Below are 25,633 nucleotides of genomic sequence, written 5' to 3' on the forward strand. Positions count from 1 at the left end.
AAATAAAAATAGAACTATCCTACGACCCACCAACTGCACTACTAGGTATTTATCCAAGGGATACAGGTATGGTGTTTTGAAGGGGTACACGCACCCCAATGTTTATAGTAGCACTATCAACAATAGCCAAAGTATGGAAAGAGCCCAAATGTCCATCGAAGGATGAATGGATAAAGAAGATGTGGTGTGTATACACACACATACACACACACACACACACACACACACACACACACACAATGGTCTATTACTCAGCCATCAAAAAGAATGAAATCTTGCCATTTGCAAATACGTGGATGGAACTAGAGGGTATCATGCTAAACGAAATTAGTCAGAGAAAGACAAATATCACATGACTTCACTCATATGAAGACTTTAAGACACAAAACAGGAGAGCCTGGGTGGCTCAGTCGGTTAAGCGTCCGACTTTGGCTCAGGTCATGATCTCACAGTTCGTGGGTTTGAGCCCCGTGTCGGGTTCTGTGCTGACAGCTCAGAGCCTGGAGCCTGTCTTCAGATTCTGTGTCTCCCTCTCTCTGACTCTCCCCTGCTCACACTGTCTCTTTCTCTCCCTCAGAAATTAAAAAAAAAAAAAAAAGAGAGACACAAAATGGATGAACATAAGAGAAGGGAAGCAAAAATAATATAAAAACAGGGAGGGGGACAAACCATAAGAGACTTAAATATGTAGAATAAACAGAGGGTTACTGGAAGGGTTTTTGGAAGGGGGATGGGCTAAATGGGTAAGGGGCATTAAGGAATCTACTCCTGAAATCACTGTTGCATTACATGCTAACTATCTTGGATGTAAATTTAAAAAAATTTAAAAACAAAAAACAAGACACCAAAACTTAGAAAGTGATCATTTCTAGGACGCAGTTTTTCATGTGATTTTTCTTCTCCTTTTCATTAACCTAAACATTCTAAATTTAAAAACAAATTCTTTTAACGTTTTTATTATTGAGAGACAGAGCATGAGCATGGGAGGGGCAGAGAGAGGGAGAGGCAAAGAATCTGAAGGAGGGTCCAGGCTCTAAGCCATCAGCACAGAGCCCAATGTGGGGCTCAAACTCACAAACTGTGAGATCATGACGTGAGCCAAAGTCAGATGCTCAATTGACTAAGCCACCCAGGCACCCCAAATCATTCTAAATTTTTATAGAGTAAAAAGAGTACATATGTGCATACGTAGATATATGTGCATGTTATGTGTGTATGTGTCATTTTTGGAAATACACATAAATAAAAATCCTAAATATGATTAAAGTTCTTAACAAAAATACTTCCTTTGGAATTAATTCACATGTCAGTTTCTGTTGCTTACCTGGTCTTTTGTGGATATAGTCTTGTTAAAAGCATCAGCAAGTTCATACCTCTGAAGTACCAGTAACAAGAACCTGTTAGGATCCATTAAAGATGCACCAATCTGTGGAAGAAATCAGCATGACAGTTCCATGTGTATTAAATGAAGAAACATTTGTCTCCAGCAGGACTGTCAGAAATAGTATAAAGCAAGACTGCAAAAGATAATGTAGTAATCCCTTCCTTTTATGATATCATATTCAGTTTTAACAGTGAGAAAATTTTAAGTAAATAAAGTTAAAAATTACAGTATCTTTTCTCATTACAAGGGATCTAAGAAGGTTAAGACATAAGTACCCAAAGTAATTTCAATAGATACCTGAAGCATAATGATATCTTTATCGTACATTTCTTCTCTGCACTTAACATCTTGGTAGTAAAACACCTGTAAAATAAAAGGTAGAATAGAAGCGACAAGAATTCTTTATTCAAAACAGAATTCAAAAATAAAACTTTATTTCAGACAGAATTCCCAACAAAAACTATTCCCAAAACGTTCTCTAAACTAAAAACTCCAAGAAATCCTTAGTGGCAAAAATCAAGCCTAAATCTATGAATCACTTTATGGGATTTGAGAATATTTTTTTTTAATGTTTATTTATTTTTGAGAGACAGAGAGACAGAGCATGAGCAGGGAAGGGCAGAGAAAGGAGAAAGAATCTGAAGCAGGCTCCAGGCTCTGAGCTGTCCGCACAGAGCCCAACACGGGGCACAAACCCATGAACTGGGAGATCATGACCTGAGCCTAAGTAGGCCACTTAACCGACTGAGCCACCCAAGTGCCCCAAGTGAGATTCTTAAAGTAAGGAAATATGGCATGAAATATGGCACTTCTGAGTTTAAAACACTCTATATTATTACTCTCTCAACATGTGCAACAAAATAATTTATTTCCTCTGCATTAAAAATCTCCTCTTCAATAAAAGTAAAATGATTTCTACAATCAATCATAACACCATTTTTCTCCCAAGGGGTATCTTTACAAGTCCAGTTTCCCCACCTTTTAGGAAAAGCACTTCTCTTTATTTGCTCTAGAACAGAGGGAAAAATTGTTAAACTGGACTTCTATTAAGAAAAGTTATGGGAGGGGCGCCTGGGTGGCTTAGTCGGTTAAGCGTCCAATTTTCGCTTAGGTCATGATCTCGCGTCGTGGGTTCGAGCCCTGCGTCGGGCTCTGTGCTGACCGCCAGCTCAGAGCCTGGAGCCTGTTTCAGAGTCTGTGACTCTCTCTCTCTCTGACCCTCCCTTGCTCACGCTGTCTCTCTCTCTCTCCTAGAAATAAATAAAACATTAAAAAAAATTAAAAAAAAAAAGAAAGGTGATGGGAAGACTATAGGCTCCAGGTAAGGAAATCTCATAAAAGACCAATGTTAATGTAGGTTTCTACTGGCTATCACCTTATCTATCTACTCAAAAGGAGAAATGTCTATATGGTTACTAGAACTTTCATTTCTGAGTTCATATAAGAAAAGAGAAAGCAGGGGTGCCTGGGTGGCTCAGTCAGTTAAGTGTCCGACTTCAGCTCAGGTCATGATCTCATGGTTCGTGGGTTCGAGCCCTGCATTGGGGTCTGTGCTGACAACTAGCTCAGAGACTGGAGCCTGCTTCAGATTCTGTGTCTCCCTCTCTCTCTGACCCTCCCCTGCTCGTGCTGTCTCTCTCTCAAAAATAAATAAAATATTAAAAAAAAAAAAAAAAAGAAAGAAAAGAGAAAGCAAATAATCAGCAAAATCCAGAGACCCAAGTTTAAATCATATAAAAGGAAAAACAATCAGGTAATGAACACACTCATGAATATGAATATCAGGCCTTGCCATACCTGGCTAATGAGAGAGAGCCCATTTCTTCGCCACATTTCAGCAACAACCTGGGCAACCAATACCAGACAACGCAAAGGATATTCCACTAGTACCTCTACTTGAAAGTCCTCCTGAAAGAGATGAACAATTTTGTTATTTTTCAGAGGGCTTGGATGTGTCTCAAAGTTATGGCACTATACATTCTTCAGTTTTTTCATCTGTAAAATAAATGGGCTTGAATTAGATAACTCTGAGTTCTGGTGATTTAGATTTCAATGCACTTATATAGAAACATAAAATTACTAAATGGGAATTACCAGGTAGGTTTCAAAATTTTTCTTCCCCTTCATAAACCAAGAGGTATTGAGGAATAGGATATAAGAAATTCTACCCTTAATAGAGTCACTTACAAAAGGCACAAATTCATGTAGTCTTGAAACAGCGCCCAGCATGCTTAAACGCACATGAAGACCTAAAAGTTAAAAAGAGAGAAAAATGAAAAAGCAATAAACCCAGTTAATTTATCACTTCATTAACTCCTGAAGTTCAGATATTTGAGATTTAAATATACATTAACTGAATTTAGAAATGTAAACTTTTGACTTCTAATTTTAGAAGACAGTATTATTAATGTATTTAAATCCTACATTGTGCAAGATGTGCTTACACGTGACAGAAAAATACTATGCTGCCTCTCAAGACATCCTTATTCTGCTCTTAACTAAGCATCCAAAGAAATGAAAACTAACTTAAGTATTCTTTTTATGAAAATAGAAGTGATGTAAAATCACATAATTATACCATGTGTAAAAATAAAAATGAATCAAAAACCTAAAGCTGTTAAACTCTTAAAAGGGAGGGGGGATGGGCATGGAGAAGGGCACTTGTGGGGATGAGCACTGAGTGTTATGTGGAAACTAATTTGACAATAAACTATTAGGAAAAAAATGCAAAAGTCTACAATAAAGTAAAAATAATTATTGATCCCTAAAAAAAAAAAAGAAAACATAGGGAAAAGACTCCATGACATTGGATTTGGCAATAATTTCAAAGTATACTATCAACAGAGCGAAAAGGCAACCCAAAGAATGGGAGAAAATATTTGCACATCATATGTTTGATACCTAGTTAATATCCAGAATATATCAAAAACTCAACAACAAAAAATCTGATTAAAAAATAGACAAAGGACTTGAACAGACATTTCTTCAAAGAAGATATAAACATGACCAGCAAGCACAGGAAAAGATGCTCAATAATCACTAATCATTTGGGAAATGCAAATCAAAACCACAATGAACTGGGGTGCCTGGGTGGCTCAGTCGGCTAAACACCTGACTCCTGGCTTTGGTTCAGGTCATGATATCACAGTTCATGGGTTCTAGCCCTGAATCAGGCTCTTTGCTGACAGTGCAGAGCCTGCTTAGGATTCTCTCTCTCACTCTCTCTCTGACCTTCCCTGGTTTGTGCTCTCTCTCTCAAAATAAATAAATGAACTTAAAAACAATGAACTAACACTTCACTCATTAGGATGGCTATTTAAAAAAAGGCACACACAGGTATATATACAATGGAGTATTACTTGGCAATCAAAAAGAATGAAATCTTGAAATTTGCAACTATGTGGATGTAACTAGAGAGTATTATGCTAAGCAAAATTAGTCAGAGAATGACAAATATCACATGATTTCACTCATATGAGGACTTTAAGATACAAAACAGATGAACATAAGGGAAGCAAAAATAATATAAAAACAGGGAGGGGGACAAAACATAAGAGACTCTTAAATATAGAGAACAAACAGAGGGTTACTGAAGGGGTTGTGGGAGGGGGGATGGGCTAAACGGGTGAGGGGCATTAAGGAATCTACTCCTGAAATCATTGTTGTATTATATGTTAACTAACTTGGATGTAAATTTAAAAAATAAAAATTTTTAAAATATATATATATATTTTTTTTTTTCTAGGAGAGAGAGAGAGAGACAGCGTGAGCAGGGGAGGGTCAGAGAGAGAGGGAGACACAGACTCTGAAACAGGCTCCAGGCTCTGAGCTGGCAGTCAGCACAGAGTCAGACACGGGGCTCGAAACCCACGAACCGCGAGATCATGACCTAAGCAAAAGCCAGATGCTTAACCGACTAAGCCACCCAGGCACCCCTAAAAAATAAATTAAAAAAATAAAAATAAAAACCTACAGGAAATAAGTGTTGGTGAGGATGTGGAAAAAATGGAACCCTTGTACCCTGCTGGTAGGAATGTAAAATGGTACAGTTGCTATGAAAAAGAGTTTTGGTAGTTCCTCAAAAAGTTAAAAAGTAGAATTACTTTATGAACCAGCAATTCAACTTATAGTACATACACCAAAGAACTGAAAACAAGGACTTAAACAGATATCTGTACACTCATATTCACAGCAACATTATTCACAACAGCCAAAAGGTAGAAGGAATCCAAGCATCTATTCATGGGCGAATGGATAAGCAAAAGGTGGTATACACATACTATGGAATATTATTCAGCCTTAAATAGGAAAGAAATTCTGACACATGCTAGAACATGGATAAATTAAGGATATTGCACTGAGTGAAATAAGCCAGTTATAAAGGATATGTATAAGATTTCAATTATATGAGGTACCTAGAGGGGTCAAGCCACAGAAATGGAAAGTAGAATGGTGACTGCCATGGACTGCAGGGAGTAGGGATTTGAGGAGTTATGCTTAACAGGTACAGAATTTCACTTTGGGAACATGAAACATATCTGGAGATGGATAGTGGTGATGACTGCAGAGCAATATGAATGTACTTAATGCCAGTGAACTATAAATTTAAAAATGGCTAAAATGATAAATTTTATGTTACATGTATATTTACCCAATTAAAAATATAAACATAGGGGCATCTGGCTAGCTCAGTCAGTAGAGCATGCAACTCTTGATCTCAGGGCTGTGAGTTCAAGGAAGTGTGGAGCTTCCTTACTTCCTAACTAACTAAAAAGAAAGCTGCTATCAATATTCTTTAAAAATAAATAAATACATATACTTACATATGGTTGTTAAAAAAAAATACTTAACGGGACCAATTTACATGGAAATGCAAATCAAAGAATAATTAAAGACAATCTACGATTTCTTTCTTTTAGTGGTGAAAGGAAAAATGACACAGATAACACACTGATTTAATCTCACAGAGAAGAGGGTTGAAATCCAGTAACAGTGTGGGGGGGGGGTAAATAAAAAACAAAAACAGTAACAATGTGTGTTAACTATACATCAGTGAAAAAAACCCAAAAGCCAGCAACAAGATTTTACTATATTTAAATCGGGGTGGGAGATGAGTTACCAAGTTAGCCCTTCAGTGTATATTATAAGGATCCATTAGTTGACCCAGATAATAAAAGGCCCAGATAAACAAGCATTCCGAGATCCATGTTCTGGTGACAGCTCTTTGAAGGACAGTGACTGTTCTTAACTGCAATGTGTGATCTGAGTATGTTTGTACATACTGAGTACAAAACAAAAACAGAAATAGTTCTACTACTCTGAATATCGAAAAAACACAGCTAATAGAAAGAGGCAAAACACCAACACTCACCAGCAAGAGTCCTGGAGAGTGGCAGATGTATGCTTACAAGATCTTCAGATACTCTGTACGACTTAGTTTCCAGAGTATGACCCCACAACTGTACTACTGTCTTGCTGCTAGATATAAAACTTGTACTGCACCGCATCACAGCTTTGTGACATTCTTTATAAGCCACCAGTAAGAGTTCTTCCTAAAAGGAAATTAAAAATGTACATAGATTAACAAGTTATCTACTTTACCACACCATTCAATAAATATTTAGTAAATATAAGCACAAAATTACTTCCACAGATCTGCAAACTGGTTAGAAATGTAAGAGAGAGAGAGACACACACACACACATATACAATCAAAGTAAAACATTTTAAGTACTATGTAAATTGTACAAATTACTCTAAGAGGGAGGAAAAAGAATTACAAACAAATGGGAAGACATATTTGTGAAAGCAGTTTTGAGTGGGGTCTAAAAGAATATGCCCCTCTCCTGCTGGTACTCTGCCTTTCTCTCAAAAATAAATAAAAACATTAAAAAACTTTTTTTTTAACATAAAGAGTTTGAAAAGTTCAGTGGCATTAGAAAGAAAAATCCTACTTGATTTTGTTCAACCTAACATTTCTCAATCTTATGTGAACATAGAACTTTTTCCCCTGAAAACTCTGTTAACATGTAACACAGAGTATGCAGTGGCACTGAGAGTTTCTGTGTGATGAATGCATGAATCACAGTGTCATTGTCTATAGCCATACGACCCTGAACTCACCCAATCTTGTCTGAATCATACTGTCATTAGCTGAACAAGGGAAGTCAAGAAGGGAAAACATTAACTTGAAATAGAAATGATGACAAACCAATTTGATATTTTTGGAATTTGAAATATAAGTGTAAGATCTAAGCAGGAATGTCTAGCACACAAACAGAATTGATAGGATAGCTTGGGATAGTTATCTCTGCGGTTTTAAATCAGGTGGTAGAAATAAAAGACCTGTAAGAAAGAGAATATTCGGAATGTATCATTTACTAGGCAGTAGGAAGTGGGGAAAAAAAGGCTATTAATGATTGAAATGTTGAATCAGTAACAGAAGTATTAGAATAATGTAGATTTGTAAAAATCAGAGGGAAAGAAAGTTCTGAAAAGCTTAGATATTCAAGAGAATACAATGCTACAGACATTTTCAGGAAAATGGGGCCTTAGAAAAGACGCTCTAAATTTGGCTACTATCTAGATCCTCTGAAATTTTTTCAAAAAGCAGTTCCAATCAATTCATAAGGGCAGAAGCCAGACTCCAAAGAAATTTCAGAAGCTAGAGAGACGACAGCAAATGAAGATGATGTCAGAAGGTTTAGCAAATGTCAAGATGAGCAACACATACTCTAATCTCATCTCCAATAATTATGCATGTCTTCTATAAAGGTGAGGGTTGCCAAAAAAATACAGGCTCTGGCTAGTTGCTGGACAAAATTTCCTGTCTTTATTGTTCCACAAAGCTACAGTACTAGATAAAATTCTATCATGTCTGTATGGCTGCCACTCTGAACCTGTGACTAACTGCTGGTGGGGAAGCGGAAGAGAGGAGGAAATAAGAGAGCTCACAGATCACAGAGGTAGCAGAGACAAGTAAGAGGCATTTACTCTTGCTGACATTAAGGAAAGGGGAGTCCTATGTGTGTAAACAAACAAATCAAAGAGTGGGAAATACCAGAGGAGACAACTGAGGAAGCCAACTCCAGGAAGAAGTAATGTAGCTCCAGACCAAGAGCCTAGGTTGAGACCTTAGTTTTGGAAAACAAAGAGATGAAAAGAAAGAGACCAATTGTGAAAAAAACAGAGAAATGTAGTAAATAAACTATGTTACGTGAGTGGCACAGAAAAACTAGAGAAAATGAAACAATTTGACTCAGATAACGGTGATTTTCTCAAAACAGAAATAAATGAGGTCATCTTTCCCAAAGGGAATCTGGGGTAGGACTGGGTGTTTCAAGAGGATTACGGTCTAAAATTATTGTGTAAGGAGATGCATTAGCTCTGTTATTTTGAAATTAATATTCTTAATGGTTTAACATGCATAATAGAACTCATGATTACATAGATATCCACTATTCTCTACTACTGAAGTATTTTAAAGTCTATGTTGTCCTAATTTTCATATTATTAGTATTCATGTCCAAGGAAATAAATGAATAGATAAATAAATAAATGTATTTTGTTGTATTTTTTAAACATTCTATTTATTTTTGAGAGAGAGAACATGGGTGGGGGAGAGGCAAATAGAGGGGAACAGACACAGGATCAAGGCGGTCTCTGTGCTGCTAGCAGTGAGCCCAATGCAGGGCTCGAACTCATGAACTGTGAGATCATGACCTGAGCAGAAGTGGATGCTCAACCAACTGAGCCACCCAGACACCCCTGTTGTATTTTTCAAAACCCAGTATTCCCAGAGATAAATGAAACTACCATGGAGCACATTTTTTTTTTTTTTTAATTTATTTCTAGGAGAGAGAGAGACAGCATGAGCAGGGGAGGGTCAGAGAGAGAGGGAGTCACAGACTCTGAAACAGGCTCCAGGCTCCAAGCTGGCAGTCAGCACAGAGCCCGACGTGGGGCTCGAACCCACAAACCGAGAGATCATGACCTAAGCGAAAGTCAGACGCTTAACTGACTAAGCCACCCAGGTGCCCCCCATGGAGCACATTTTTAAATTAAATATAAAAAACTGGATTTTCCTCCTAAATTTAATAAGACAAATTCAAATATACAACTACTTAAATAATAAAATTTTACAGCAAGGATGTTGCTATATAAAACCTTACTACTGATAACTATTAGACCACTTAAAACCCACTGATCCTGGGGCACCTGGATGGCTTTAGTCAACTGAGAGTCTAAGTCTTGATTTTGACTCAGGTCATGATCCCAGGATCATTGGATCAAGTCCTATGTTGGGCTCTATGCTGAGTGTGGAGCCCACTTAAGATTCTCTCTTTCTCTCCCTTTCTTCCCAGCTTACATGCTCTCTCTTTCTAAAAGAAAAAAAAAAAAGGCACTGATTCTACTAACAAATTTTACTTACATCACAAGCACACCACTCTTGGAACATGAGTAAAATATTCTTCAATTGCATCTGTATAGCAATGGCAGCCTCCCAGTCAGGATCTACTTCTATGTGTTGCCCAACCTGTCTTCTGATTTCTTCCATTCCCTATAAGAAAAGAGTGATTATACAAACACACACACTCTCCCTTCCCTGCCTTCTCTCTCTCTCTCTCTCTCTCTCTCTATATATATATATATATATATATATATATGCCCCTTTTCTTTGCTCTGTCAAAATGTGAATCTGTCAGAATTTATAATGATATATGCACGGCTTTATGACATGGCTAATTTACAAGGTAAGAATGCATGGGTTCAAATCACAGCTCTGTCACTGTCTAGCTGCGTGACCTTGGTCAAATTATTTCTAGATTTCAATTCCCTTATTGTAAAATGAAGATAATAATAGTAGCTACCTCATAAGATTGCTATGATGCTCAGTAGAGATAAGGCATGTAAAGTGCTTACTACCATATCATATATCAATAAACATTACTAGTAATAGTAGTAGTTAACTGAAATTTACAGAATTTTGCCTATTAAATATCTATTAAAGCGGGATCAGTAAGGCAGTATTTGAATTTTATTTTTATTTTGCTACAGTCTTCCTCAAATAACAACCACAATTTGCCTAAAAGAAACAAAACCTGGCGCTGAATTTTTAATATTTATCTTACTAATGAATAGAACTATCATACCTGCATACAGGTAAGAATCTTCAAAAAAGACCGAAAGCCTTCAAGGAACTGCATTCTTAATCTTTCTGTCCATACTGTAGGCTTGCTGATCAGGATATACCTATCGTTTCAAAAGACAAATATTTCACTTTCCCATTCTGAGATAATTTAAAGGTTTTCAGGGCTATAGACAATGCTGATTCTCAAAACTATGGATTCTGATTTCTTAAAATAACTGGAAGGTCTGGCCAGAGCTAAAATTATACAGCAAAATGTGAAGGCTCTAGAGAGACACATATCAAAGTGCCTGACTTCTCCTCAGAAGTTGGTCTGCTTAAGTGAACCTAGAAGCAATCTAGCCTGTCACACCTGGAAAGCCACGGTACAGATTTTCTAGGATCTCAAAATGTGTTATTTTCCCCTTCTCCCTGTCATTATAGATTTCTTTACTTAAGTAGGGATGTTGAGAAAAAAGTTGTAATAAATATGAGAAGAGTGGGAAAACTTTAAAGTTAACTTTCAAACCAGCGGCTTTACAGTTTTAACATACAGCTAAATATCTAGGGGAGTGTTGACTCTAAATTATTCACTGGAGAGAATAACTATAGTTAGAAATCCATAAAACAAAATAAAATGTGATAAAAACAACGAGGTGATTATGCACCACTTCCCTGGATAAAAAAACATAAGTCAGCTAAAAGAATATTTCACAGTAATGAGAGCCACAGTAAAGAGACTTTACCTGACAGTAGAAGAAGGAATGATAAATACACTGATTTACCACTGATAACTAAGTACTGCCATTTGGAATTTTTGTGTATTTTTTGCTGGTTTGTTTTGCATACATGTAATTTACACATAAATGATGATTCACTACTAAATTCATCTACCATTTCTGTCCTGAAGTTGATGACATAATTTGCTGAACTTTAAACAAAGATATGTAATCATATTTAAAAATTGAGGAATTTGAAAAAAATCTAGAAATCTTTTCCTTAAGATCAAGGATTTGATGCATAATTCTAGAAATCTGTCAAATGTATTTTTAAGCAGACTATTTCTAGGTTGTTTGGAAGTATGCTTCCACCTCTCTATGTGCTAAATAATCAATATAAGTAGACAAAATTAGGGGTGCTTGAGTGGCTCAGTTGCTTAAGCACCTGACTCTTGATCTCAGCTCAGATCATAATCTCACGTTTCTTGAAATCAAGCCCTGAAGAGGGCTCTGCACTGACAGCACAGAGCCCACTTGGGATTCTCTCTCTCCATCTCTCTCTGTCCCTCACTCGCTTGTGCGCTCTCTTAAAACAAACTTAGAAAAATAAAAAAATTTTTTAAAAAGCAGACAAAATTAGAATGATTCTCTCCCCTGGGAGATTAGAAATAATTAATCATACATACCTTGGAGCTCTTTATTTTAAACAATAAATGAAATGAAATGCATTTTGTTTTAATATATTCTTAAAAGAATTTTTAAATAGATTTTTTCTTAAAGTTTATTTATTTTGAGAGACAGAGAGAGAGAGAGAGAGAGAGAGCACAAGCATGAGCTCGAGCTGGGGAGGGGGAGAGAGGGAGAAAGAGAATCCCAGGCAGGCTCCTTTGTCAATGCAGAGCTCAACGTAGGGCCCAGTCTCACAAATTGTGAGATCATGCCCCGAGCTGAAATCAAGAGTTGTACCCTTAACCGACTGAGCTTCCCAAGCACCCCAAGTAAAGAATTTTTTGAAGCTTATGATTTATTGAACAGTTGAAATATCACAACTCTTTTAATATTCACCAATTCTAAAATAAGTGGAAAGTTATTTTCTTTTAAGTCCAATAAAAAAAAGAATATCAATAACTGGTTTGTATGTATGAAAAGGAATTAAAAAGAAACACATCAGGAAGATTATCTGAAAACTATGCACTAATAAGACTACAGAAGAGGGACCGAACCAAAGTGCATGAATGAAAGTGAGTGGAAGACATGGTAATTACAATGGAAATTCATTCAGTGACCCTGAGAGACCCTAAGTTCCCATAACAGGCCCCTCTTCAATTCCTTCTTTATTAACCTATTTTGAACTCTATAAGAAGCCTTCACTTAAAACAATTCTTAACATGACACATTAACAGTTCTCCATACTTGCCATAATTATAAGGAGAATTCTAGATAACCAAAAGGATCAGAAGTTATTTATAAGACAGAATACAAAAGCACACTGATTAATAGGTACCCTCACCTTTTGACTTGAACAACTTACTTTAGATCACATATTACTGCATATACTCTTCCCAGTTTATCCTGGCTATAACCCTGGAAGTTGAATTTATTGTTCCTGTCCAAGTATTCAGGCAAAACCTCTAGCAGAGTTTCAGTAATGACAGAGATAACATTCTGTTCTTCAATAAGATGTCGAGCCTGCAAATATTTCAAGAAAACTGTCTTTATAATTAACTCATGATAGTATGGAATTAATTTACTCATTTTGTTGGTCAGTGAATCATTTTAACTAAATGTTTACTGAGCATCAAACATAATCCTTAGTCTCACAGAACAGCTGTTTCTGAGAAGTCGTTTTCTAAAGGTAAAAATTCCTTACTCACTAGTAACTAGAAAACACCTGTTGGGACACTCCAAGCCCATCACACAGGTTGTCTACATAAATGTTTACCATCAATAATCACATGATGAGCAAAGCAGAACAAAGATAGATATGTGTCATGACTTCTAATGTATTACTATCTATTCCCACACCTCCCAGTCACTTCCAATCCACTGTCTCCTCTTCATCCTCTTCTCTGGCCTTCGAAATGGGAAAGTAAGAATAGTTAACCAAACCATCCTGAAGAAACAGGAAAAGAAGTAGTACCAAAAAAAAAAAAAATCAGAATTCTCCACTTTCCTCCCAGGCGTAAGCAGCACCATATCAGTACCTATCTCATTTAAATGTCTGACAGTCATACTTTCCCCTCTGGCTTTGTTTTATCTTCATCTATCTGTCCCTCCCCCCCAAACAATAACTAATAAACAAAAGCAAAGCAAAAAAAAAAAATTGGGGTGTTGAAAAGGCACTCCTCTTAAGTTAGCCTGGAATCTGAGAAAACAGCTCTGGACTTTGCTTGCAGGGATCAGGACTTTTGGAACAGTCATGGCGTCACTCCCACTCCACAAACCACCTTGTCCACTAACATATACCCACATGCAGGTATCAGTGAAGTATCATTCAATCTTCCAAATGAAATTATCCCAATATAGAGATTTTGACATTGTTTCAATTTGATTGATACTAAGCAAAGTTCTTAAAAAGCAAAATGGGTTTTACTTGGAAAGACTGCAAAGAAATGATCAATACATACCAGAGTGGGAACAGTAAACATCTGAACTGAGAGTGCGGTTACTGAGATACTTCTGTCATGATCATCACTAATATACTCTTTCTGCAGCTGTTTATAATACTGAAAAATATAATAAGTGGAAAATCAATTCTAAATTACTGAAAGCTTTTAAAATCCCCATTTTAATAGATGCTACAGATCTGCTTCTATGTATATGTGCATTATAATTCCCATATCTTTTTTTTTTAGATTTTTTTAAAAGTTATCTCTACACCCAATATGGGGCTTGAACTTCTAACCCTGAGATCAAGAGTTGCATACTCTATTGATTAAGCCAGTCAGATGCCCCTATAATTCCTATTTCTTAAAGAAAGACAAGACAGTGAATGAAAATATGTTAAAAAAATAACAAACAGGGCTACCTGGGTGGCTCCTAGTTAAGCATCTGACTTCAGCTCAGGTCATGATCTTGCAGTTCATGAGTTTGAGCCCTACTTTGGGCTCTCTGTACTGACAGCTCAGAGCTTGGAGCCTGCTTTGGATTCTCTGTCTCCCTCTCTATGCCCCTCCCCTGCTCATCTGTCTCTCTCTCTCTCTCTCAAAAATAAATAAACAGTGAGGTGCCTGGGTGGCTCAGCCGGTTGGGCGTCTGACTTTGGCTTGGGTCATGATCTCACTGTTTGTAGGTTAGAGCCCCACATCAGGCTCTGTGCTGGCAGCTAGGAACCTGGAGCCTGCTTTGGACTGTGTCTCCCTCTCTATTTGCCCCTCCCCCACTCATGCTCTGTCTCTCTCAAAAATAAACAGTAAAAAAAAGGTTAAAAAATAAGTATTAAAAAAAATTTTTAATATAAAAAAAATAACAAAACACCGAACATGAATTCAGCTACCCAATTTAGCAGAGTTGGAAGTGTGAACTATAAAATGTATAAAAAGACAAAAACACACACACACAAACACACACACACACACACACACACACATCACAGAGAACTGCAGTGGTACAGTATATCCTTTCTCAAAAACAGAGTCTGGGACGACAATCTTTAGCAGATTCTATCCCAAAGGTATAGGGCAGAGGCAATATTCAAAGTATTTAAAAATGGATATGACCTAGTAAACCAATCAGATTCAATCAAGCCTTAAGCAAAATGGATACCAACTGCAAATAATTTAACTATACTAGCTGAAAATCAACCCTAATATACTGGGAAAACAAAAATAATAATACATCCAGTCATGTATTAAGCACAGTGTTAGATCCTTGAACTACATATTTAATTTTATCCACTAGAATTTCTACAAAGAAGAAACTGTGGTCAAAAATATATATATTTAAATAGAATTGCTTTTAGATTTAAAAAAATTCATTTCAGGTCACATATATGGTTCAATATTCTATCTCTTAAGAGTTTTAGAAGAAGAGAGTTGAGGGGCGCCTAGGTGGCTCAGTTGGTTAAGCATTCAACTTTGGCTCCTGTCATGATCTCACAGTTCATGGGTTTGAGCCCTGCATTGAGCTCTATGCTGACAGCTCAGAACCTGGAGCCTGCTTCAGATTCTGTGTCTCCCTCTCTCTATGCTCCTCCCCCATTCATGCTCTGCCTCTCAAAAATAAATAAAAGTTAAAAAACCTTTTTTTAAAAAGAGAGTTAATAGCTTTAGTTGTATCATCTTTCAAGAAACCAAATGTCTGTTACTTTAACAATTTACTTCTTTTTTCAAAAATATTTTATTTATTTCTGAGAGAGAGAGAGAGAGAGAGAGAGAGACAGAATGAGCAGCGAAGGGTCAGAGAGAGAGGGAGACACAGAATCTGAAACAGGCTCCAGGCTCTGAGCTGGCTGTCAGCACAGAGCCCGATGCGGGGCTCAAACTCACGAACCGTGAGATCATGATCTGAACCAAAGTCGGATGCTCAACCGACTGAGCCACCCAGGCGCCCCAACAATCTACTTCTAAAATCCAGAGAGTGCAGGTCTATTGTCCCAACGTATCATTTGCCTTCAACCACCATTATTTCACTCTCTGCTTCTAGTTCCATCCTGGATCCTACCTTTTAAGTTTTATAGAACTGCCTGCAACCTAAAATCATAAGAAACCAACAAGTATTCACTGGATATCTTTTTAAAAATGTTTTGTTTATTATTATTTTTTAAAGTAGGTTCCACGACCAACGTGGGACTTGAATTCACAACCCTGAGATCAAGAGTCACATGCTCTACTAACTGAGCCAGCCAGGCACCCCTTGGATACCTTTGTATAAGGCAAAGTGGAATATTCAAAAAGTTTCTGTTACATATTACCTTGCAATGTAACTTGAGAGATAGACCCCTTCGACCAAAAATATATAAATGAAAAAACGTAAGGGACATACAACAGACTAAGAAAACAATATTAAAAAGGTAAGCTTTATCTTTATGTTTTAGCCTCATTAAGTATAACTCTTGCCCACTGAATTCCTCCCTCCCTTTACCATGCATATCTGTTCTTTTTCAATGCTGTGCTTTTCAGCTAGTCACTTCTTGTTATAATTTTACTTATTATAAGACAGACAAATGATCAGGAAGAATGACTGCATGTGTGAATGTGGTAACTTCCAAACTCTGTCCAGGCAAATAACAGGTCTTTTTCTACCTATCTCCTCTTCTAGACTACTGCTTCCATACTATCAAATGTGAAAACAAATGAACTTTTGACAAATAAATCAAAAAATTAAATTCTAATTCAAAAGTATCCCTCTTTGTTTCTACAACTTGCTTTCCAAAATGGTTTTCTTTTTCTATTACTGGTATGTATTTATAAAGACCAATTACCTTCACAAATTCCATAGCAAAGAATTTTTTGTATTCCATCTCCATAAAAAAACTGCTGAAGATCAATTCATGAAGTATCTTACGGGCACCTACAGATAATTTTTGGGAGAATGGAAGAGAATCACCAAGGCAAAAAAAAAAAAAAAAAAAAAAACACAACATGCCAGCTATGAGAGGTGGCAGAATATTATTAAAAATTAACATACTAATAGACCTGAAGGACTCAAATATGAGTAGCATTTATTATATTAATACTTAATTACATTAATACTTAATACTTAAAATACACACATATATGCCTTTTCCCTCTCATTCTGCCCCTCCACTTTACCTTACTTCATTCTACATAATCCAAGCTCTCTCCATTCCTTTTTATTCGGTTTCACTCAAAATTACTCTCACTCTGTCTTCCTTTCTCTATCCCATTTAGCCTTTTTCTCACCTTTCACTTTTTGTTCCACATTTGGATTTTAAAAATAAAAATGAACATAGTGTTAATAATGGCACTATTACATGCATATGTACACTTAATTCTTCTTTACTGGCCCTGACTAAATGAAAAGGCACTATAATTAAAAGGCAGTATCCCAGGTTTTAACACAGAAGAATACATACTGATTGGTTAACACTTCTTTAAAGTTAATATCTTATCATTCAAGATCACGAATTTAATAAACAAAAAAGATTATAGCTCTACTTTAAGGTCATGCTTCATGGCAAATAGCATAAGCAAAGCTCTACCTACCTTTATAAAGCTTTGCATCCCAAAGCATCAACCTGCTTATGAGACAAGGATTCTCAGAGCCAGGTTCTTCTCTAAGGCATGCTTGGCAAAAGATCTGTCTAAAGTCACCTATAAACAAGAGAAGTCAGATAACTTATTCTCACAATATTTCTCCCACAAGTATATTTCCTACAATAACGTGAAAAAATTAACATTATTTTGCCAGTTTGATATCAAGAATTCTATCAATATAAAAGAATCAAAAGCTTTATAAAATATTAGTAATGGCATTTGAAAAGCAATTCTTAAAATTAATCAAAATGTATAAACCAAAAACAATTTTTTTGTTTTATACTCAATGACATTTTTTTGAGTTTATTTATTTTGAGAGAGAGAGAGAGCATGTGCGTGACAGAATAAGTGGGAGAGGGGAAGTGGGAGAGACAAAGGATCCAAAGCCAGCAGGCTCTGTGCCGACAGCAGAGAGCATGATGTGGGGCTCAAACCCACAAACTACAAGATGATGACTTGAGCCAAAGTCAGACACTTAACTAACTGAGCCACCCAGGGGCTCCAGTATACTCAATGACATTTTAAACTTTGTGGCTATTTCCAAAACCAATAGTTTATGAGAAATAAAAAAAAACAGGTGATATGCTTACTTGAATAACTCATAATTTTATTCATCCAGGAGCCAAGACGCAAAGCAAATTTCTGGTGAGCCATAACCTCAGAGTGTAATACTTCTACATGAAGTGGATGTTGAGAGACATTTTCTGAATGACTCTACAAATGAAAAGAATATTAAAAACAAAACAAAAAAACTAGTTTAAAAATTTTTGTTTTAACGAAGTAATCTATTTTTCAAAAAAAAAAAAAAAAAATCTTTTAACACTCATAGCTTCAAATCTCTGGGCCTAAATGGCCCAATTCTATTTTTACTTAGGATGCCAAACCACTTCAACAATGTAATTGTTCTACTTTGGCTCCTGTAATGTGAATTCCTCTTAAAACTTTCTTTCATCCCTAATTCAGGAAATTACCTTTATATCTTCCTTTGCTTCCTGGCAAGCAGCAAAAGCACCTGCTTTGACAGCCCGACGACCCTAATTATAAACAAACATGAGAATTCAGTAGTAGAATGACAACCCCAATCAGTAAGTAATACATAGCCCAAAGGCCTATTGAGCTCTGAATTATTAATCATGTGCCAACTGCCTAAAAGTTGTAAGATGGGCAATACCTAGATGGTAAATCTAAATGTTTAACACATACATGAAGCTTCAGAATTTTTGATACTGCTCAGAAAGAATATACCTTAGGATGCTGGATTTTCTCCTTGGCAATAATGTCAGTTCTTTACCTACTATAGTGCAATCCATTCCTATCCAAGAATAGCTTAGCTTTTTACTAAACTTCTGCTATATGTTTTAAATACGTTTCATGAATGACCTTACAAGTTCCTCAATATGTGTTCCATAAACACTTGTGATCCACCAGTGGCTTACAGGAGTGACCAGGATATTGATTCCTCAAGCCCGAGGATCACTACATTACTAATGCCACACTGCATCCTCTACTATATTACACTCCTCTCAAGGACAGGGATTAGTTAATAATACATTTTTACTAGGAAAGATATTTTACTTTGGAAAGATACTTTTAAAAAGCAGAACCTCAGCATCAGTACTATGCTAAAAATAGTTGTAATAATGTTAAAAAATGTCAAAATTCATATATTTACTCATGCACTCCACAAATAATAGAATGCAATTTCAATAAATTATAGAAATAGACTAAAGCTGACATTCTTAACTACTTTTTGTGAAAATATTAAAAAAAACTTTCTAATTATTTAGAAAAGAGGAACACTAATAGTTATCTACAATTATGATACACAAAAAAAATCAAGTTTTAATCAATTTACGCAGGATATAAGGAATAAAGGAAGAGGATGACTGTTCCTAACACAATACTAAAGAGCACCTGGCAAGGGTTCAGTCAACACCTGACTCCCAGGAAGCTGAGTTAAGAGAGCACAATTCAAATGAAGCTCACGAACCTCTTTGTCTATGGCAGTGGTATGCAACTGGGCCTCCGCAAGCTCACAATCAAGAGCCCTTTGTAGACTGTATATGACATGGTCATATGAATGGTGTTCATCATTGAAAAGGACACAATAGTATCTTTCATTTTTCTCCCTGTTTAAAAAAAAAAAGATATATCCAGTTACTGAAACAAATAAAGGAAAATGTGAAAAAAAGCCTAAAGTAATATACAATATCTGTACCAAAGCACCACCATGTAGTTTCTTATATATGAGAAAGTACCACTGTAATAACTGATACAGGAGATTACTTCAAGTGGTACAGTGCTGCAAAATTTTAAAAACCCTGATAAAAGCACTACTGTCTCCATTTTTTTTTTTTTTTTGCTTCCAGGTATGAATGATTAATTTCAGTTTAGTGGGAGTATGTCTTAATACTACTCTTAACTCCTACTAATCTCCTACTGTAGCAAAGGGAGACAGCTTTGGCTCAGGACCTTCAAGTAGGCAATGATAAATAGTAAATAACTAACACTTATTTTTTAGTGAATTTATTTTTACTTTTATCTTCCATTTAATTAATAAATTCATTTTTTTAAGTTTATTTTTATTTATTTTGAGGGGCGGTGCACAGAGAGATCCGAGCTGAAATCAAGAACTGAGCTGAATCAAGAGTTGGATGCTTAATCAACTGAGTCACCTAGGTGCCCCACCTTCTATTTATTTTAAGTGATACCGTTTTTATAGAACATCTAACAAAATGTTAACCAAAAAAAAGGTGTACAGCACTTCTGACTGAGGGACCTTAGGCTGCTTAAGCTTTTAATCTTGCTGAGATGACAGTACATCTTCCATCTTTAAAAAGAATATTAATAGGGAAGCCTGGGTGGCTCAGTCAGTTAAGTATCAGACTCTTAGTTTCAGCTCAGGACATGATCTCACAGTTTCATGAGTTCAAGCCCCCAGTCTGGCTCTCCACTGGCAATGCGGAGCCTGCTTGGGATTCTCTCTCCCTCTCTCTCTGCCCCTCTCCTGCTCGTGCTGTCTCTGTCTCTCTCAAAATAAATAAAATAAATTTAAGAAAAAAATTTTTAAAGAGTATATTTGCAACAACGTGAATGGAACTAAAATGTACTAGGCTGAGCGAAATAAGACAGTCGGAGAAAGGTAAGTATCATACAATTTTACTCCTGGAATTTAAGAAAAAAAAAACAGATGAACATTGGGGAAGGGAAGGAAAAATAAGATAAAAACAGAGAGAAAGGCATACCATAAGAAACTCTTAAACAGAACTGAAGGTGGCTTGACGGGTGTAGGGTGGGGGTATAGGCTAAGTGGGTTATGTATGGACATTAAGGAGAGCACTTGTTGGGATGAACACTGGGTGTAAGTGATGAATCACTAAGTTCTACTCCTGAAACCATTATTACACTATATGTTAACTTGGATTTAAATTTTAAAAAAATTAAACTAAAAAAGACACATTGTTATGCAAAAAAAAAGAAAAATCAGCAACAATAAAAATAAAAAGAATATAATATCTACATTGAAGAAAGGCATAAGGATCTTATAAAAAATGTGAAAACAGTTGTCATGGGCTACACAAATATCAAATGTTATTATCAGTTAAACAGTTTATAATATGCTTTTACCATACACTCAACAGATCTCATAACACTAAGAGGAAAATTTTCTCAGGCCTCTTAGAGCTCAGGAAACAGGCTCAAAAAGACTTCTCCAGGGGTGTCTGCCTGGCTCAGTCAGCAGAACATCTGACTCTTGTCTTAGGGTCATGAGTTCAAGTCCTGAGTGCAGAGCTTACTTAAAAAAAAAAAAAAAGACTTCTCTATGGTCACAATGCCAATAAAGCCATGAGAAGGCCTCAAACTCAGGTCAATGAATCTAAAGTCTGGTGCTACTATTTACATACTCAAAGCTCATACAACTCTCCCTTTTCAGACAGGCAGATCACTAGTATTGCTTACCAACACAAAGTTTCTTAAAAGGTTTCACTGACATTATCACGTATCTGAAATTAAAGCCTTTGTGAATGCAATCTCTGATGACTTTTATTTCCCCAAGCACTTCGTGGCCTAGCAACAGTCAAAACAATACATTTAACATCTTTATAAATTAAAATTTTTAATTCTCTCTCCTCCTACAATAAAACAAACAAGCCTCAATAAACTCAGAGAACAATGGTATTTGAAATAATGCAATTTTGTGAAATTCCCCATATTACATGGAAAGAAAAATTCCCACAAGGCCCAAACCATATTTTCACTATCAGGTCTGGAATTCTCTTGCAGATCTGTACAGTAAGAGCAAATATTACCATTGCTGAAAGACTCGCCACTGTTAGAAAGTGCTGGGTTTTAGTTTAAAAATGTTAAATCCTTCTAACTGGAATATTCTAGGTATCAAAGCACATGGCAAAGAGCTATGTCCTCATTCCTACCACAAACCTCAAGGGGAATCTGGAGGTTGGTTCAGAGCAGGATCAAACTCGGCAATTTACTTCTCAGTTTAAGTGGGATGAACAGCTGCCAGATCATTTAGAACAAGACCCCCAAAATGCTTTTCCTTCTTTTGGCTTAACGTCTCTTTAGTGTCAAAACAGAGCATCTCATATAAATGGAAATTGTGGACGTATTCCCGATAATTTTCCACAAAATTTTCATAATGCTGGTAAATTAAGCAGTAAATAACAGCAACAAAAACATTTTTCTAACATTTATTTTGCAATATCAATAATCATTGCTAAAACTTCTCCCTTTTGAAAAATGTCCCTACCTTATCTGGAGTTCAGGAGGCAGTTCTTTCTCTTCTTCCCATATAGTCATTTCTACAATGTATTTTATCACTGATGGGAATATTTTCCGGGCTTGGGCAATTACCTCTTCATTCAATGGGCAACGTAAATTCTGTAAGAAAGTTTAGAAAAAACAGAATTACCAACATTGAGAAAAAATTATTAGTTTATAATTATTTTAATGATTTCATTACACCATCCTTCAGGAATGAATTCAAGCTGAGCTCAAAAGGATGGCCATTCACATCAGATTAGCTTAATTCCTTGTAGTCAAGTTGGTGCTACAGATAGAAAAGGAGCAGGGGTGGGATCTAAAAAAAAAGGAAAAGAAAAGAAAAGGAGACAGAACAACAGAGTCCTCTTCTGAGGGATGCTATGCTCTCCCTTATCACTGTTCTCTGCCTTTCTGAGTAGCCTAATTATGATTAATATCAAAGAACATTTGGTTATCTCTTAAAGCTCACAAAAAAACTTTTCTCACTATTTATTTCAACTGATTCTCATGGCCACTCTGTAAGATAGGCAGAGAATTAATGGTATTTAAAGGATAAGGGGTGCCTGGGTGGCTTAGTTGGTTAAGTGTCCGACTTCACCTCAGATCATGATCTCACAGTTCTTGGGTTCAAGCCCCACATTGGGCTCTGTGCTGAGAGCTTAGAGCCTGGAGCCTGCTTCAAATTCTGTGTCTCCCTCTCTCTTTCCCTCCCTCACTTATGCTCTGCTCCTCCTTCTCTCTCTCTCTCTCAAAAATAAATAGACATTAAAAAAATGTTTAATAAAGGATAAGGAACCCTTCCAAGGTAAAAGAGGCTATAAATAGCAGAAGCAAGACTAAAACCCAAGTCTTTGACTCCTAAAAAAAAGTTCTTTTTATTACAGACCACCACCTCCTTAACAAAATGCTCGTTGAAACCAATCAGCTAAAAAAAATGCATTCAGATGCTCTGTATCATAAGCCATGAGAGAAACATAAATCAAAACCACAAGAAGGGGCGCCTCGGTGGCTCAGTTGCGTTAAGCATTGGACTCTTGATTTCAGCTCAGGTCATGAGGTCACAGTTCGTGAGACTGAGCTCCACATTGGGCTCTGTGCTGACAGTGCAGAGCCTGCTTGGGATTCTCTCCCTTCTCTCTCTCTCTCTCAAAATAACTAAATAAACATTAAAAAAAAAAAACCCATGATGAGATACTTCTTCATACTGCTACAGTGACAGTAACAAGTAAAAAAAGACAGTAACAAGTGCTGGCTAGGATGTAGAGGAATTTGAACCCTTACACACTACTGGATGGAATGTAAAATGGTACAGCCAGTTTAGAAAACAGTCTGACAGATGCTCAAAATATTTAGCATAGTTATATGACCCAGCAATTCCATTCTACATTCTATCCAAGATAAATGAAAATATCTCTGGAACAAAAATGTATATACAAATATTCATAGCATCATTATTCATGATAGCCCAAAAGTGGAAACAATCCCAATGTCCACCAACTGTTGAATGGATAGATAAAATGTGAATGTTTATACAACAGAATATAATTTGGCCATAAGAAGAAATGAAGTAAAAGGTACAACATGGATGAACCTTGAAAACATTATGCTGGTGAAAAAAACCAATCACAAAAGACCATATATTGTATAATCATATTTATATAAAATGTCCAGAATAGGCAAATCTATAGAGACAGAAAGAAGAAAAGTGGTTGCCTAAAGCTGGGGAGTCTGGAAGAAATAGAAAGTGACTGTTGATGGGTACAGGGTTTCTTTTGGGGGTGATGAAAATGTACCATAATTGAGGTAATAGTTGAACAACTAAGTGAATATACCAAAATGCACTGAATTGCACACCTTATTTTTATTTTTTGACTTGTACACTTTTTTTTTAATTTTTTTTTAATTTTTTTATTTATTTCTAGGAGAGAGAGAGAGACAGTATGAGCAGGGGAGGGTCAGAGAGAGAGGGAGTCACAGACTGAAACAGGCTCCAGGCTCCGAGCTGGCAGTCAGCACAGAGCCCGACGCGGGGCTCGAAACCACAAACCATGAGATCATGACCTAAGTGAAAGTCGGACGCTTAACCGACTAAGCCACCCAGGCGCCCCTTGACTTGTACACTTTAAATTGGTGAATTTTTAAATATGGTATGCAAGTTACATCTCAACAGGCTGGTTTTTAAAAAAATTTTTTTTTATAGTTTATTTTTGAGACAGAGAGAGACAGAACATGAGTGGGGGAGGGTCAGAGAGAGGGAGACACAGAATCTGAAACAGGCTCCAGGCTCTGAACTAGCTGTCAGCACAGAGCCCGAAGCAGGGCTTGAACCCAAGAACCACGAGATCATGACCTGAGCGGAAGTCAGACGCTTAACCGACTGAGCCACCCAGGCGCCCCTCAACAGGCTTTTTAAACAAAAGAGTAACAGGAAAAAATACAGGCGCTCTCTAAGACAAAAAAATGCAGTAGAAATTCGGTATAAGATCTTAATATTAAGTTTTAACCTATCTGCTGCTGACTGTTCTAATGAACTATATGTTTTTCTATGTTCACCAAACTCTTAACTATGCATTTTTCACTCTTTCATACCAATTTTTTCTCACTCCTCAATGTTTTATGATTTCATTTTTTACCTTCCTTTCAATATCTTACCTTCTCTCAGGAGATTTTGCTCACAATCATTTACCAGAGAGAGACACAAAGAGAGCCCAAGTACTAAGACCAATATTGGTCTACTACATTCCTATTTCTTATTTTTTTTAGCTCACTATATCCTTTTGAATTCTTAAAAAAAAAAAACTGGTCTGAGGTGAACAATTAAAAGAATCAACTCATGGAGTGCCTTGGTGGCTCAGTCAGTTAAGTGTCAGACTCTTGATTTTGACCCAGGTCATGATCTCAGTTTGTGGATTTGGGCCCCACTCTGTTAGGCTCTGTGCTGATATAACAGAGCCTGCTTCGATTTTCTTTCTCTCCCTCTCTCTACCCTTCCTCTGTTTGCACACGTGCTCGCTTTCTCTCTCTCTCTCAAAAAGATATATATATAAAGAATCTCATTATATCTATGCAGTATGAATCAGAGTTCTTTAGAAGATGTCTTTTAAATATATAAGAAATTTTCAAGCAAAGCATCTAAAGCTTAGAAAATAGGAAGGTTAATGAGAGGAAACAAAAGGGCTGTAATCTAAACAGAAAAAAAAAACAAAACCCAACACCAACCTTAATAATTAATCCAGAAATGCAGTGCAAGACTTGAGAGAAACTGCTTTTACATATATCAGAAATAGGCCTCTCTTCAAAAGACATTGCCAAATGCTGGTTGACTGACTGATTAGTATCAGCCAGATTTGATCACATTTGGTAAATCCCCACTATGGCTGGCACAATGCCATGCACCTGGTAG

The 25,633-nt window shown here is 36.5% G+C and overlaps 1 protein-coding gene across 1 annotated transcript in view; it reads right to left on the reverse strand.

Moving 5' to 3' along the window:
• Window positions 1-25,633, reverse strand: part of UBR1 (ubiquitin protein ligase E3 component n-recognin 1) — a 137,534-nt gene that overhangs the window by 66,213 nt on the left and 45,688 nt on the right. Inside the window, exons 5-19 of the mRNA XM_039232795.1 lie at window positions 22,217-22,347; window positions 19,439-19,577; window positions 18,420-18,482; window positions 18,039-18,162; window positions 17,398-17,505; window positions 16,653-16,741; window positions 13,858-13,956; window positions 12,762-12,919; window positions 10,537-10,636; window positions 9,816-9,944; window positions 6,756-6,936; window positions 3,572-3,633; window positions 3,182-3,292; window positions 1,682-1,747; window positions 1,325-1,426 (exon numbers count right to left, since the gene is read on the reverse strand). Of these exons, the coding sequence (XP_039088726.1) occupies window positions 1,325-1,426; window positions 1,682-1,747; window positions 3,182-3,292; window positions 3,572-3,633; window positions 6,756-6,936; window positions 9,816-9,944; window positions 10,537-10,636; window positions 12,762-12,919; window positions 13,858-13,956; window positions 16,653-16,741; window positions 17,398-17,505; window positions 18,039-18,162; window positions 18,420-18,482; window positions 19,439-19,577; window positions 22,217-22,347 (1,662 nt within the window). The remainder of the gene's footprint in view (window positions 1-1,324; window positions 1,427-1,681; window positions 1,748-3,181; window positions 3,293-3,571; window positions 3,634-6,755; window positions 6,937-9,815; window positions 9,945-10,536; window positions 10,637-12,761; window positions 12,920-13,857; window positions 13,957-16,652; window positions 16,742-17,397; window positions 17,506-18,038; window positions 18,163-18,419; window positions 18,483-19,438; window positions 19,578-22,216; window positions 22,348-25,633) is intronic.

The sequence above is a fragment of the Hyaena hyaena genome, unplaced genomic scaffold, assembly GCF_003009895.1.
Source record: "Hyaena hyaena isolate Hyena2069 unplaced genomic scaffold, ASM300989v1 scaffold_70, whole genome shotgun sequence".
Taxonomy (NCBI): Eukaryota; Metazoa; Chordata; class Mammalia; order Carnivora; family Hyaenidae; genus Hyaena; species Hyaena hyaena.